Below are 15,822 nucleotides of genomic sequence, written 5' to 3'. Positions count from 1 at the left end.
CCATCATTATTGACAATTTGGTTAACCATCCTTTCTTTTTTAAATAAATAGGTGTTCCTTCAGGTGTGTCGCCTTGCAAAAGACATTGAAAAGCCAATTCTTCGGTTGGAAATTTTAAAATTAGGCACTGAACTTAAGCTCAGAACATATGACATGACTGCTACTGCTTTTCTTAGAGAAATTTGCTTAATGTGTCCAGAATATATTGGTAAGTATTACATATGATTTTAAATGAACAAACTTAAACTACTAGTTTTTTTAAATAACTAGCAATTTGCTATACTTTTTTATTTTAATTAAAGGAGAGAAAAGTTTAGTGAAAGAAGGAAGACTTCCAGCAAGAGTCTATTCTTATCCAAGTCATTTAATGCCACTGTAACTTTGAATGGTCAATTGAATGAGTGATCACTGAACAAAGACTGCCTCTAGAAGATTAAATTAGACTAACGTTTGTTTGTTTACAACAAGCAAACAATATAAACAATATCTTTGCACTGTTATTTTAATAGTTTATTTAATTTTATGGTCAAAGGCAAAATCAAGCATACAAAAAGAAACAAGTTCGATGTTATTATTACCTTAGATTATTTAATCTTTTTAAGTTTTGATTGTTTCGTGTTAACTTTTTATTATACTATAAGCTGCTGTAACTGTGATAGTGAGATGGGTAGCATATAAATTTAATAAATAAAATAGTAGTAATTGCATAATAAAGTGTCAGTTGATATTGCTCTCTTTAGGTTCCTTTCATGAAACTATAAGCAAGTCTTTGAATTAATGACCATTTTTAAACAACCATTCAAAGTTATGGTATCACTGAAAAAAATAACTAACAACTTATCCTGGTTATCTCTTATCTCTCTCAAGTCACTTTTGCCAAGGCCATAGCAAGTTGGAGCCATTGTTAAATGAATTATTGTAACTCAAAGACTCTGTACTTGATCCCAATTAATTTGTTTCACAGTATGGTTTTTATTTTATTTTTTAATGTTACTTTAATTAGATAATAAAGACAAGCCTGTTTATATTATTTCAACCCTGGATAATTCAGTGGAGGATCTTCTATCAATTGAGTACATTAAGGTAAGGGAAAGGATCCAAATTTTCCCCCTTAAACCTTCTGTGGACAAATGTTTAAATTATTTAATTTAATTTAATTGTTCAGGAATAAATGTGTTGGAAAAAGAATAGAAGGAATTCAAATTAGTATTACACACATTTATGAAGGACAGGTTTATCATTGGGTAATAGATAAACAGCAATGTCAATAGGTGGAGGAGGCTGTTCCAAATAGGTGGAGGATCTATTCCAAAATGTGGTAATTACCAAAGCAAATACTGAGAATTTATTATAGATCTGTTGTAAAGTTCTATTGCACCTGTGTTCTGTAATTTCAAGTTTTAAATGTCATGTTTTTGAGTATAGGCAGATATTAATGCTCCAGAACTGAAGAGTACTTACCAGAATGTTCTACAACTGATAAAGGTAATAATGATGGTTTTTATTTATATAATTGCGACATTTCAGAAGGTGCTTTTAAAACATATTAATAAAATGCATTTGTTCTATAGGTGACTTTTTCTTCTATAGATATTCATTTACATACAGAAGCACTTCTGAGTACAATGAATTTTCTAAATAATCTCCTTCCAACTCAAGAGGCTAATACAGTAGAAGTTGTCCAAGAAAAAGAAGAAAAAAAAGAAGTTCTTAGGAAATTTAGTAAGGCTTTTCCATATCAAACTTTGTATTCTTGTATTTCAGCCTTATTTCACATTCTGGGTTCGTTAAAAGAATATTAAAGAGTATTTCAGGATTAATAGTATCCATTTCTAAATCACTCAAGATAATTTTAAAAATACTGAGTAATAGTGTCCATCTGAAAACAGTTTTGGATTTTCTTGATGAAATGAGATGAGAGAATTATACCTTTAAAAAATTGATGCTTTTCATGACTGATGCTGAAACATTTTGTTATTTAAGAAAAGTTATCCCTTTCAAACAGGTAAATTTATTTGTTTCTTGAAAGCTCTATTATAGTATTCATTTGAAATAAAATCTCCATTTATAATGAGAACAGATGGACCAAATGCCCTCCTACATATAAGTTGTATTTTTATATAGTTACTAGTTGTATTAGTGTTTTTTTTATTGTAATAAGATCAGAAGAGTCAACAGCCCCCTTCCCCTGGTATATTTTCTCACTGATTTCCTCTTCTGAACTGGGTGTTAATGCAATATATTCACCTCAGGAAATTCAACTTTCTTTTGGAGTTATATTGATTTGTAATTTTTAACTTCCCATAGGTTCAAAAAAATCAAAACATGAGGATGTTTGTGGTCTCCATCTTTTGGTAGATATGAATTGTTTACGTATTTTTATAAGAGAACAGAAACGCTGGATCTCAGAAATTAGCATAGAAGGTAAAAATAAACAAGATTCTAGAGACAAGGCTTTGAAAATGAGACTTTGTTTCCATTTATAATTAATTTTATTATATGTAGGTCTTGATAGCCAAGTGATAATGAAGAAAGAAACAACTGAAATATCTGCTAAATTAAAGAATATAATTATTGTGGATTGTGATGTGACAGCACTTTATAAAAAGGTACAGATGTACTATTAATGCGTTGATATTTGCTAATTCAAAGATCAGTTGTGTTTTAGGCTCTCTATAGAAAACAGTGCATTTGAAGTTTTAAATTGTGATCTGCTCCTGGTTTAATAGATGCTTTAAATTATTTAATTTCCCTCCTCTCCAGAGAAGAGAGTCGCCTTGACTATACTTTATAACAAAGACAATAGACTATTTACTCTTCTCAGTTTAACTTTACTGTTTGCATTCTATATCTAGTTACTGCTGCAGTGCACATACTGGATTGGCCCCTGTATTGTACAGAATGGATTAGCTCAATCCCCAGATTTAAAAAAATATATAAAAAAAATCTTTCCTTTTCCTGCTTTTAGTATGTGCTGTATAGTTTGAAGATGACACATTTTCCTCCTAAAACTTCCCATGAATTCATTGGGTCAAAGCCCATTTCATGAACAGGAAGGATTATATGAATAGAAGGGGAGCAATGGAATTATCTCATGGCATTTTTGATAAACACATAATTCTTTAAAACTAAAATATTTACACTGAAAATTGTTCTTATTTCAAGGCTCTGTATATAACTGGAAAAGAAGTCTTTAGTTTAAAAATGATTACATATACATGTGCCACTGATGGTGCTTCCTTTACAAATATGAATGCTGTTGACAGCAAGATTTATTTAACTGTTGGATGTATTCAAATTGTTTTCGTCAACAAATTTATTTCTGCAATTTTGGTAAGTTAAAACGTTTTTTCTGAATATATTTGCAAATTAGCACACAGCTTGGGTGACTTTAAAGTAAACTTGTTTTGCTTGCTCTACACTATAAAAAGCTACTGGACTTGTTTTAGCAGTCCCTATTTATTGTTCAATTGAACTATATATTGATAGAAGAGAATATTTAAACTGTGTATTGTTAATACAACTTTTCAGTTAAGTATTATCCCTGAGAGCAGTTTAAAATATATTTGTTACATTGTATTTAAACAATACATGTATTATATATACTATTCATCTTATTAAGTTCTACACTGGTGCACATCAGAGCTTAGGATTGTTTAACGAGAGAATATTTCCCTATTTGAGATGTGTAACTATTTGAGATGTGTAGCTTTGAAATAGAATTCTCAAAATAATGCAGAATAGTTGGTTTATGGAAGAGGTGTAATCGTCCTCTAAATAAAGTTACTGCCCAAGAAATCATGTATATTAAGGCCCCCTGGGAGGTGGCATTAGTATGTCCCCTTCTCAAGAGGCCATTGTTTCTTGGACAACTTTTGTCCAGTCTCTATCTTTGTTTTTTTTTAGATCTTTTTTAACCCACCTTTATTTTTTTTACCTAAATAACTCAAGGCAGCGAACATATTTAATCCTCCTCCTTCGTCCTATTTCCTCCACAATTACAATCCTATGAGATAGGTTGGGCTGAGACACAGTGATTACTCAAAGTCACCGAGCCAGCTTTCATGCTTAGGGCAGGATTAGAAATCAGTGTCTCCTGGTCTCTGGTCTGGTGCCTTAACCACTAGACCAAACTGGATCTATTGATGGAAGGTTGTTCAGAGAGCGGTAGGCACTCAACTTCAAACAGCCCTGGGTAGAGCAGTTTATCTAGACCTTTTCAGTCAGGGTTAAGACTGGGTTATGCATTGAGACAATATTATTTGTGCTTATGAATAACCTCTGAGGACTCATGATGTGGATGGAGCATCTATTCAAGCTCCCATGGATCTTTCATTTGTATTTGATATCAACTGGCCATGGTCTCATCAGGTTTGACTTCGGCTATTAGGAATGAGTGGTATTGTCTTGCAGTGATTCTCTTCTTCCTTCTGTGACTGGTTCCAGTTAGGGTTTATTTATTTATTTATTTATTTTATTAAATTTATATACCGCCCTTTCCCGTAGGACTCAGGGCGGTTTACAGGGCATAAAAAACGTCAATACAAAAATTAAGAACAATTAAAAAGATTAAACTAAATCCCTGAAAAATATAAAACATATAAAACCCTAGTTAAAACCCCAATTAAAACTCAGCCTGGGCCGGAAAGCTCAAAGAGCCAGGTCTTCAGGTCTCGGCGAAATGATCGTTGTGGGAAGGAGAAGTCCTCAACACTGTGGAGTGTTTCAGGGCTCTGGCAGCATAGGGTACAGGACATCAGATACTCAGCTATATATCTCCAGCTGTGGCCAGGCACACTGTTGACCCAGTGTCTGGAACCTGTGAGTATCTAGATGGGGCAGAACCAGTTCTGACTCAACCAAAACAAGATGGGGTGGCTTGGGATTTTTGGTCCTTCTGGTTATGGTGAGGTATCACCTTTGACTAGGTAGTATCGCGTCAGATAAATCTGGTGTGCAGTTTGCCGCCTCTCCTGGACTTCTGCTTAACATGCTTTCTTTGGAAACCATTGAGGAACTGGTACTTGGACTAATTGGAGTGTACATTCCTACTTTCCTTCAAATCCATGTTTTCCTTAATATAACAAAATGCTTGTTCCTGAAGTACTTAAATGTGAGATGAAGATGATGGCTGTAATTATAATTTGGAATGCATGTGGGTTAACACTGGGATATTAAATTTGCCTATTATCCTTATTTATTGCTTAACTGTTTTTATTTAAATTCCAGGCTTTTGTAAACAATTTTCAGATGGCAAAGGAAGCAATTACTGAAGCCACTGTTCAAGCTGCTGAAAAAGCAGCCACAGGGGTAAAGGAATTAGCTAAGCAGAGTTCCCGAATGGCACTGGACATTAACATTAAAGCACCTGTTGTCATAATCCCACAGTCAGCAGTATCTACTGATGTTTTAGTTGCTGATTTTGGTATGATTACCATAAAAAATGAGTTTATGCTTGTGAAAACAAAGCTTCGTTACAATGTCCCACCAGTTCTTGACAGTATTTGTGTGAAGCTGAGTGAACTAAAATTGTACAGGTAAGTTAAAATAATTTCATAATTTTCTAAATGTAATTTCAAACTAAGCAACTTAATTGGAAGAATATGATGCGGTGTGCTACAGTTAACAACCTCAGTTATATATAGTATTATCACCAAAAAGTAATTTTGGAAAAAAAAACTAATTCTGTATCTCCATCAAGTTCAGATTTTCCTAGTCATTCTTTTTCTCTTCTTTTCAAAATTATTTTATAATTTCAAATTAATTAAATACATCTTTAGTATTTTCTTCGAAAGTCCTTTTTCTTGACAACCTGCTTCCTCAATTCAAATGTTGACAAATAGAACAAAAATCCACTGTTGTAAATCAGTACAGAGTAATACTTTTGCTTTAGGAACCCTTATGTGTGAAAAACCCACACTTCTCAATGAATTCCAAATGCTGAAGTGAAGCAAGAAGAACATAATAAGTCTTTAGTATACAGCAATTGATTCAAAATCATTTTTGCAATCTAAATGGAGTTTTTCCAAAATATGGTGAAGAACTAAATTAATTCATTAATGACATGTACAATTCTAAGGCAATAGTAACTTGGATGCTAAATGTTTTCTAAGGCATCCAAATTTACCTTCTTCTGCTAAAGCCTTACCTAGCTGCAAGGTATAAGGGGCATAGAAAAAAAATGTTAAGCAATTTGCAGTGGATTTGAAGGGCAAATAATTGGGAGAATTTGGGGAAGAGGAAAAAGAATCTTGTTCTTGTCCAAGCTTCTCTTTATGTAGTTTTTTAACTTTATGGCAAAAAGACCCAATATACTTCAGTTGCAGGAAAAGAATGCAAAACCAAAAGAACCTTAAAACCAAGTGGAGAGCCTGGTCCTCTTTGCAACTGCTTCTTCTATTTTCCAGCACTATTTGTTTTACTTAATGACAAAAAATGAGTTTGGGGTTTTTTTATAACTGCTGTATATAACTTTAGTATCTATTTGAAAAAAATATAAGTAGTTAAAAAACAGGTACAGATATGGAAATATCTGAAAAAATAAATTTAAACCTAATAAATGTCAATACATAACTAGAAACACTGTATTATGAAATGCATCTGTTTTTTATAAATGTATCTCCCTTGAGCTTTAGTTTAAAAAAATGTTAATATTGTTCAAAGCTAAAAGATAATTATAAGCAGTAAATGATGCATTCCACCATTGCTATATATTATACCATTAGTTGATATATGAACTCTTAAAAAACAAAATTTAATTTTGGCACAATTCTGATATTAGATTCTAATCTAAAGATTATTTCCAATTGAGCTTAAAATCTATGTCAGATTTGCTTGTTAAATACAAAGTTATTCTAAATGTCAAAGTGAAGTCCCAGAATTTATATATCTGTTCCTCCAGAGAAGGTATCAGAAGTCTTTTCAAATAAAAGGCATATCAAATCCTTGCAACGTCTAACATGTACAAAGCCAATTCTATAGTTTGAAGGAATGTATGGTTTGGTAAAATTTTGTAATACCTTATTAATAGGATTGTATCTTTCAGAATGGATTCCATTCTACAGGGAATCATATTGAATCTAATTGCCTTCTTGTTCCTAATTATATTTAATATATATTGCATATTTTCCATTTTTATTTTCAGATCAAATATAATGGATGGATTATTACAAAATGAATTACAACTACTGCAGCCCCTAAATCTTGAAGTTAAAGTTGAACGCAATTTAGCTGCTCTTTGGTATCATGAAATTCCAGACATTGAGATATTTGGGCGTCTCAAGCCAATTAATGTAAGTTCTGTATTTAGATGTTTTAGAAGTTCAGAAATTGATTTCACACAGAATTTGAACCCAGTTATTTCTAAAGTATATTTTTATACCAGTAGCTTTTCAAATGATTAAATAGAATACAAATGCTTTATCTATGTTATGCTACATTTTGCAACTTAACAATATGTAAGGGCAAGAAAAAAAAACTAAGAAATAAGTTCTTGTGCTGTCTATGGAGATTCTCAGTCATCCAGGTCATGGTTGTCCCAAAGATGCTTTTTCAAAAGGCAACTGGATTTTATTTTGTTTTTCCTTGAAGACGTTTCGTTTCTCATCCAAGAAGCTTCTTCTTTGAAAAAGCACCTTTGGGACAAGGTCTTGTGTTGTATCCAGGTTGAGTTTGGGCAGACCCATTTTTTTAAGGATTTAATCTGAGTCTTAAAATTTATTTTTTTGCCAAGGCCTGCCTCTCTCTCTCTCTCTCTCTCTCTCTCTCTCTCTCTCTCTCTCTCTCTCTCTCTCTCTGTGTGTGTGTGTGTGTATGTATATATATATATATGTGTATATGTATTCATTAGACCTGTATGGCTTCCCATCTTAAAACTAAACCCTGGGTTGTGGTTATAAAACCAGATAATATACAAAATATACCGGTACATATTTTATAAACAAACATCTTACAAGATAAGAAAGATAAAGAGCAAAGCAAAAAATAAAAACAATAACAAAAATAAATTCATTTTTATAAATTTAAATGCTTATATCATTGTGTGTATCTGTAAACTGCTCTCAGCTATGTGAGAGTGATTGGCATATAAAAGTGGTAAATAAATAAATAATAAGTGGTAAATAAAAGCACAAACAGAAACCATGGCATAAGGCAGGGGTGTCAAACTCAATTTCACTGAGGGCCGCATCAGCATTGCGGTTGCCCTCAGGGGGCCGGGTGGGTGTGGCCTACTTGGTGGGCATGGCTAGAGTGCGTATGGCCTACTGGGTGGGCGTGGCCAGCTCTACATCGTTGGCATCAAGGGTGCCTATGGGGGCCTGGGCAGGAGTGGGACAGATCTGAGGGTCTCTGGCAGAAGGAGGGTCTCTGGGCCAGGGCCAAGGCAGTGGGGGCCATTCCCTCACTCTTTCCAGGATGGCTTCGCGGGCCGCATGAAACCACTTTGCGGGCCGGATCCGGCCCCCGGGCCTTGTGTTTGACATGTCTGGCATAAGGTATTATTCTAATATCCAATCCAGTCATGAGCCTGATTTAGTACTCCCCTGATCTGTGATAGTATATATGTGCACCTGTAGGTGCATTCCATGTATATTCTAAAGACACTCACTTTAAGTGTTAAGGAGTAAACAGTGAGAACAGATAAAAATGAAATGCAGAAAGTACAGACAGTGGCAATTGTTAACAAAATAGTTGTTTATATTAGCAAAGATACTGTGCTAGTGAGATAAATGATGAATTTTGGCAAAAGGAAAGGAGAAATCATTTTGTTTTACTGAACAGAAATATACATAGGGCAGTTTTTATTGTCAAGTCATATTTGAAGTATTTCTGTAAATTAATGATTGACATTGAAAGTGTAAATATATTTTAAAAACAAAGTGGGAAAGTAGTAAGTAATAATTTCAAACAATCAAAAATAATGCTTTGTATTATCTGCTTTTTCCCCCCTAAAGCTGATTCTGAGTCAAGCAGATATAACTACTATGTTGAGAACTTTGAATGAAAATTTAGGAGATAGTTCTGAACCTCCATCTGTACAGGAAAAAAAAGATGTGTTAAGCATTCATAGTGGAACTGCAAATGTCTCCCAATATTCTGGAGGTATTTTCTTTTAAGTTAAACTAATTGTTTCTTTTGTGCTAGTAAAAATATAATTGTTTCTGCTCTTTAATTAATTAGATAATATTTCATATCAGTTGAAGTGATTGTATGAGAGTTGCATATAATGAGAGCATGTATCTATGCTTAGAAGTAGATTTATTTAGTGAGACCTGATTAAAAACCTCTTCAGGGTTTATTTAAAATAGTCTGCTCATATTTACTGTGAGCACAAATCAGTATGTTAGCACCAAACAACTTGTTATGCCTTCTACATATAAAGAGAAACTATCTGTTGTAGAGATCCTTTTCTATCCGTAGAGGGTTTCCAGGTGATTACAGACCTTGATTTTTCAATCAGCCTCAATCATCTGGGGAGTCTGCATGGATAGTAGAAGTTCAGCTATACAGATGGTCATCCTTTACATGTGGTGAGTGGTGAAAGAATAATGGGGTTACCACACTTCTTCCCACTTTCCTTGCATCCAGTCAGACTATTCCTGAATATCTGAATGTTAAGACAGTTTTACAACTCTGGATACTGCAAACCATTTTTCTGGTGAAAGTTTTTAATAGCAATAGTACTTAATACAGTTTATTCAGTGAAAAGTATTTCTCTTTTAAAATTTTCTGGGTTAAAAACTCTTTACTTTCTTGATACTATATCTTTTGTATAGATGCTTAATATGTATGTCTCTAATGTTTAAAGCTGGAACAACGGTGGTGACATCAGCTGTGGTGGAAATGCATTCCTCTGTTAAAGTAAAAACAACATTAAAACTAGATTTCCAGTTTGATTCCCTGACTCTAGTTTTGTACAGCCCACAGTCCAAGCAAGTAAGGAAAATAAATTCTTTGAAATTAAATCATTGTAATTTTCAACTGGCTTACTACAATTGCGTAATCTTACTTTGTGGATAGTTAGGCAGTGGAGCAAGCATTTATCCATTCAAATCTAATAAGGAAATAAAAAAAACCTATAGTAATAATTGCTGGACAATGAAGAATTAGATTTTATTCTTTTGTTGATCTTCCGTATGAATACCTTTTTAACAGTAAAAAGATGAATGTGTGTACTTATCAAAGAAAAACTTCTGTTTCATTAAAAGAACTAAATTATTTGGAGATAATCCATATTTTTGATGTGCTTGTTATTTAATTCACATCAATTCCACCTCTGCAGCACAATAGACTGTGTATGTTTGTTCAGATCTATTTTAGGCAGCCTCTTATTTAGTTGAAAGAAAGAAAGAATTTAAGACAACAATCCATTACAAAAGAAGAATAGATGGAAATAACAGTATACAGAAATATATAAGCACACACTGAAATCTTGTCTAACTTACAGCAGGGGTCTTCAAACTTGGCCCTTTTATGACTTGTGGCCTTCAACTCCCAGAATTCCTCAGCCAGTATGCCTGGCTGAGGAATTCTGGGAGTTGAAGGCCACAAGTCATAAAAGGGCCAAGTTTGAAGGCTCCTGACTTTCTGTTAACCTTAAGATGCCATCAGTATTCTACTAAAATTCTCCTTATGACCCTTATTGCATCATAAAAGCAATAAATTTTGAATCAATGTATCTCAAATGGACTAACTTACAAAATGCAGCCCAAATCTGGGAATGAAATTAGGGAATTGTGGTTCTTGTAGTAGTGCTATTAGCTGCTGCTGTGCTGCTGCTGTGGTCATTTGATCTTCATTTTCAACAGTCCATCACAGGTTACCAGTCCTCGTGCCCATCTCCACCTAGCAGCAGCCACTTGCCTGCCTGCTGGAAAGGGAAGGAGGAAAAAACGAAGGAACTCCTGTGCATCTTTCGTAGCCTATATCACTCCCCCTTGTGCTCCCTGACCTGTGTTGTCCTCTAGGGCACTTTCCCTGATCCATGCCACCTTTCCTCCTTTTTCCCCTGACCCACCTGCGATTTCTTGTACATTACCATTTGCCCTTTGTGACCTGTGCCACTTCCCTGTGCACCTTCTGTGTTCTGCATGGCACCTCTTGGACAACCCCACACATCCTTCACAACCTGTGCCCACCTCTAGTAAGAGAAATTGAAGAACCAGTTTGGTGCAGTGGTTGAGGCACCCAGTTGGATATTTGGAGACTGAGTGGTACTCTTGTCTTAGGAACAAAACCAGCTGGGTGAATTTGGGTCAGCCCTTTCTCAGTCCTAGGAAGGAGACGATGGCAAACCACTGCCAGAAAACCTTCCAAGAAAAGTGACCAATCCAGGCACTTGCTAGGAATTAACGCAAATTTTGAAAATGTTTCTAAGAAATTGTAATGACTTGTCCAGAACAATTGCCAAAGTCAAGACTGACTTGAAGGTAGGTAGGAAGGAAGGAAGGAAGGAAGGAAGGAAGGAAGGAAGGAAGGAAGGAAGGAAAGAAATTTGTATATTTCTTGTGTGAATTGTTTCTTTGCTGTATTAAGCAATGTACTGTATTAAATTATTTGTTTTCTTTTCAAAACAGCCTCAAGTTAAGGATGAACGAGATAATAGTCTGAAACTTGCAGAATTTAAATTACTGTTAATAGCCGCTGCTGTCAAGATGTTATCAGATGGGTCACTGAATGCCTCAGTTAAGTTAACAGATTGCACCTTAGATGATAAACGAGAAACTGTACAGAAGGCTTCACCAAGGTGCTCATTTTTTTCCAAAAGAATAAAACTTAAAATTGTTAACTTATGTTGAATATTTGTGCTGAGAGTAACAGAAATGATGTGCTTTAAATGTTAAGTGAGTTTTAAAAAATTGATACTTTAAAGGCATGCAAATTATTTTTACTGTATATAAAAGAGATGTGTAATTTTGAGGCCTTTTTTTGGCACCCTTTCTTGCTCACCCTCCAAAAGGCTGAACATTTGAATTTAATTAGTAAAGACAAATTCATAGTTAATGTCAAACAGTATAAAATTACACATTTTATATAGTTGCATCTGAAGTTTAGAACTTCTAGCTGGTTTAATGATACTGGATGTTGATTCTTGGAATATAGGTACATGCATTCGTGGAAAAAGAGGAAATCCAATGGAGTTTCCTGATGAAGGAAGGGGGCCAGATACTTGCTGATATTTCATTCCATCTAAATTTACTATGTTACTTTATTGTTCAAAAAGATCTCCCAATTACAGCAGTATTTTATGGATCTATTAGGATAGATGAACTGGCAGAAGTTATTTCTTCTGCTCAGTGGAACTTTAGCTGGAATAATGGGAATTAATACCATTAAATATGTAGAGTTTAGAACAATTTGTATATGCATGTGCTTTATTAGATACAAAAAGTAGTGAGTCAACCATATTTTTAGTTTCAAAATTTAGAAATCACATTTGTGGCCTTATTATGTCACCCATCACAGATAGAGTGACTACTGTACATACTCGGTTGTGTTCAGCAGAAGATTTAGATAATATTTGAATTGATATATGAATGTTCTATAAATGACAAAGTTTTGCAAGGATAGAAGAATATGGAGAAGTATAGTGTATAGTATTAATACAAAGTAGATTTAGCTTTGGTTTTTTTCCTTATCTGCCATCTTTGTTTTTTTCCCTATTTCTCACTTCCTTCTGGACTATGCCTTAATGTGGTCTGTTTAAAAAATGTTGAATGAATATGTGTGCATATATAATTATTTCAAGTTGTACTCTGCATTTCCATACCTGTGAAATTCAAAGCAATTAGCAGACAAAAATAACCAAATAATATAATCCAAAAGAATTTTTAAAAATTGGTTTAATAAGCAACTCTACCTGAAAGATGAAGCATGTGGACATGTTAAAAGTTTTTAAAAGGTTCATAAAAGTGATAGCAAATTCCCTTGATATACTCAATAGAGCCATGGTGGAGCAGTGGGCTAATGCCTCCTTAAGTAACACCAGCTGCCTGCAATTAGTGCAGGTTTGAGTCCCACCAGGCTCAAGGTTGACTCAGCCTTCCATCCTTCCAAGGTAGATAAAATGAGGACCCAGATTGTTGGGGGCAATAAGCTGACTTTGTAATAATGCCGCTTGGGGGGGAGCGAAAGCCCTAATAAGCAGGCATATACATAGAATGAAGGCTATTGCTAAGCACATTGATTTGTGCTTTCTTTAAGTTTGGCCAGAATATTTTTTTAAATTTTCTTTAATAACAATTTGAAATGTGAGAAGATTAGACTATGAAAGGAAGATTATCTTTTATTATTGATATTATGCTTTATAAGTTCTTATTTTGTCAACTTGTCTTTCAGAATGGTAGAAATGAAACATGGATCTGAAAAGAAAGTCATGGTGAATATAAGCTATAAACAGGGGAGAGATGGCACGACTGTTGTGGATACAATTGTTGAAGAAACCTATCTCTGTGCTAGTGTAGAGTTTCTGCTTGCTGTTGCAGAAATATTTCTAAATGCTAATGCTGAAAGCGCTGCTGCAAATAAAAATTTCAGGCAAACTTTGTCTACAAAGGAACAAGGTCAGTAATTGGTACCAATATATTTTAGATACTGATTAATACTTTTGGCTTCATTATGAGGCTGTAACTTTGTCTGCATGATGTTGTGATAAGCATCTTACTTAGTAAATTTATGTCACAATTTAGATTTATGCTATATTTCAATTTATGTTATATTCCTAAATTCAAATTTTGCTGAATTGAATATAATTGTAAGGGGTTATATGATTACTTGCTGTGCAATCATCCTTGTTTCTAAGAAGGCTGTCTGAAATTCCTATTAGATAATTTAAGAGAATGTTCTAAAGCAGACATGTCAAACTCATGACGTCATATTACATCGCGCAATGTATTGGGACAGTTTTGGCATTGCTGGCAATGGGGTGGGTGTGGCTTCCGGATGACACGTCCTGCCCGCGGGCCAGGAGTTTGACACCGCTGTTCTAAAGCATGTGAAATAAATGTCAGTAAGTTATCGTTTTGAAATTCATTATTTATTAAACTGCAAGTGAAAAAAGAGAAAACGTGCTGCTATTTATAGCTGCTGTATAGAAGTAGAAATATTCTAAATCCAGTACAGTAGAATGAAGATAGAAGCAAGAAATCTACAATAAACATTTTCGTTCCAAGTTCATAAACATTAACCTTTGCTAAAGCTGAAAGCTGAAATCTTTTTAACAGTCATCAAAATAAATGAAAAAAACATACTACAGACTATAAAGCTGTCCTCTATTAGGCAGCAGGTTTTCCAATCACTACATTTTTTTATGGAATTGTTTTGATAGTACAACATTAGACTCTTTAAAGAGTCACACAGATGTACACAGACACATAACAAACAGATCTAAAGAGTACACAAACACGTAAACAGATCTACAGATAAAAAGAATATTTTAATAATTATTCATAAGAAGGGATTTTTGGGGGGTGATGAAAGACATTTTACATTCTGTTAATAACTACTTTGCTTAATTATATTTTAATACCTAGAAACTCTTAAGTCAGCTCCATAATATCATATAAACAATTAAATTTTGAATAAAAGTAGGTAAAGTCATTAGTACTTGCGATCTTAAGGATACATGAAAAATGAAATTAAATTTCGTAAAAATGGCTAATGCATTCTTAAGTCAATAATTTTACAGGAGGTTATCATGGCTAAAGCTTATGCTTTCTGTGAAAAACAGATTTGACAATTCTATCAAATAATGTTAAAGTAGAACCATGTGATATAGGAGGCAAGATACTACTTGACATAATCTTAGACCAATTGATTTATTTTAATTACCAATGTTAATTTAAATTCTGGTTTCAGTTTTAAGTTTTGCCAGAACTTGGTTTGTTTTCCCTATATTTTACTGTGAATATAGGGAATACTGTTATTGTTTACTGTGAATATTTTCAACCTTTTTAAGTAAAAGCAATAATTAGTGAGATAGATACATTAGACAGTAAAAAGATATAGTTACAATCTTCTATGCATTGTATTTTAGCTCCTGTACAGTCAACATCCATAATGGAAATAAATCTTACTGTTAAAAATCCTGATATAATGTTTGTGGCTGATTTAACTCGAAAAGATGCTTCTGCATTGGTAGCTACAGCACAGTGCGAAATCTCCATAAAAAGTGCACCTGGAATGTATAAAATGACAGCTGTTGTTGAAGATATAAATGTGAAAGCTTGTCCATTTTTTCCAGCTCTGAGGAAAGGAAATATTACCACGGTAAGATGGATAGATAAATAGATTGATTCTTTGCTTGCTTGGCTTAAAGATTGTTTCATTCTGCCAATTACACTTTGCAATCAGTAATTCAGTTTAAAGTCATACAGTCAGTAAAAAATAACTTAACATTTCTATGGAAGCAGGGTTGTATATGAAACATTAACAATAATTAAAACCACAATATCATGACAGAGGAAATTATCCTGGCTTGATGGAAGAACCATCAATAATAATAAGTTGCTGTTTTGATTTTGGAGTGTTGTTGGAAATAGACTTTATCCAGTCTTGATCTATAGCTATATCACTAACCATGACTTGGTACTGCATGTACAATTTATACTCTGACATTAGGAATTATGTGTATAATTTTTGTTATTACTGTTGGCAGCTATATAAATGAAAATTTATGTATAAAGCAGCAGATTGACTTCATGAAAGCTTACTTGCTTCCTATCAAATGATCACAGAGAAATCAGTTTCTAAATACATTGTTTCATTTATTTGCCACACATATTACCATTTTGCTGAAGAAATTTACATTCTTAACATGCAACT

The 15,822-nt window shown here is 33.7% G+C and overlaps 1 protein-coding gene across 3 annotated transcripts in view; it reads left to right on the top strand.

Moving 5' to 3' along the window:
* The window catches only part of VPS13A (vacuolar protein sorting 13 homolog A), a 124,477-nt gene that overhangs the window by 64,591 nt on the left and 44,064 nt on the right, over positions 1–15,822 (top strand). For all 3 annotated transcript variants that reach the window (XR_014025307.1, XM_081319364.1, XM_081319365.1), the window contains exons 26-39: positions 52–208; positions 1,004–1,083; positions 1,426–1,485; positions 1,572–1,722; positions 2,308–2,424; positions 2,506–2,609; positions 3,166–3,333; positions 5,230–5,537; positions 7,145–7,292; positions 8,955–9,102; positions 9,809–9,936; positions 11,577–11,746; positions 13,339–13,562; positions 15,035–15,267. Coding sequence is in view for 2 of the 3 variants with exons in the window: in XM_081319364.1 (XP_081175490.1) it covers positions 52–208; positions 1,004–1,083; positions 1,426–1,485; positions 1,572–1,722; positions 2,308–2,424; positions 2,506–2,609; positions 3,166–3,333; positions 5,230–5,537; positions 7,145–7,292; positions 8,955–9,102; positions 9,809–9,936; positions 11,577–11,746; positions 13,339–13,562; positions 15,035–15,267 (2,196 nt within the window). In the remaining variant the exon portion in view is untranslated. The remainder of the gene's footprint in view (positions 1–51; positions 209–1,003; positions 1,084–1,425; positions 1,486–1,571; positions 1,723–2,307; positions 2,425–2,505; positions 2,610–3,165; positions 3,334–5,229; positions 5,538–7,144; positions 7,293–8,954; positions 9,103–9,808; positions 9,937–11,576; positions 11,747–13,338; positions 13,563–15,034; positions 15,268–15,822) is intronic.

Source organism: Vipera berus, assembly GCF_964194415.1.
Source record: "Vipera berus genome assembly, chromosome: 2".
NCBI lineage: Eukaryota > Metazoa > Chordata > Lepidosauria > Squamata > Viperidae > Vipera > Vipera berus.
The sequence above is the reverse complement of the archived record's forward strand: the minus strand, read 5'-3'. Positions and strand labels throughout refer to the sequence as shown.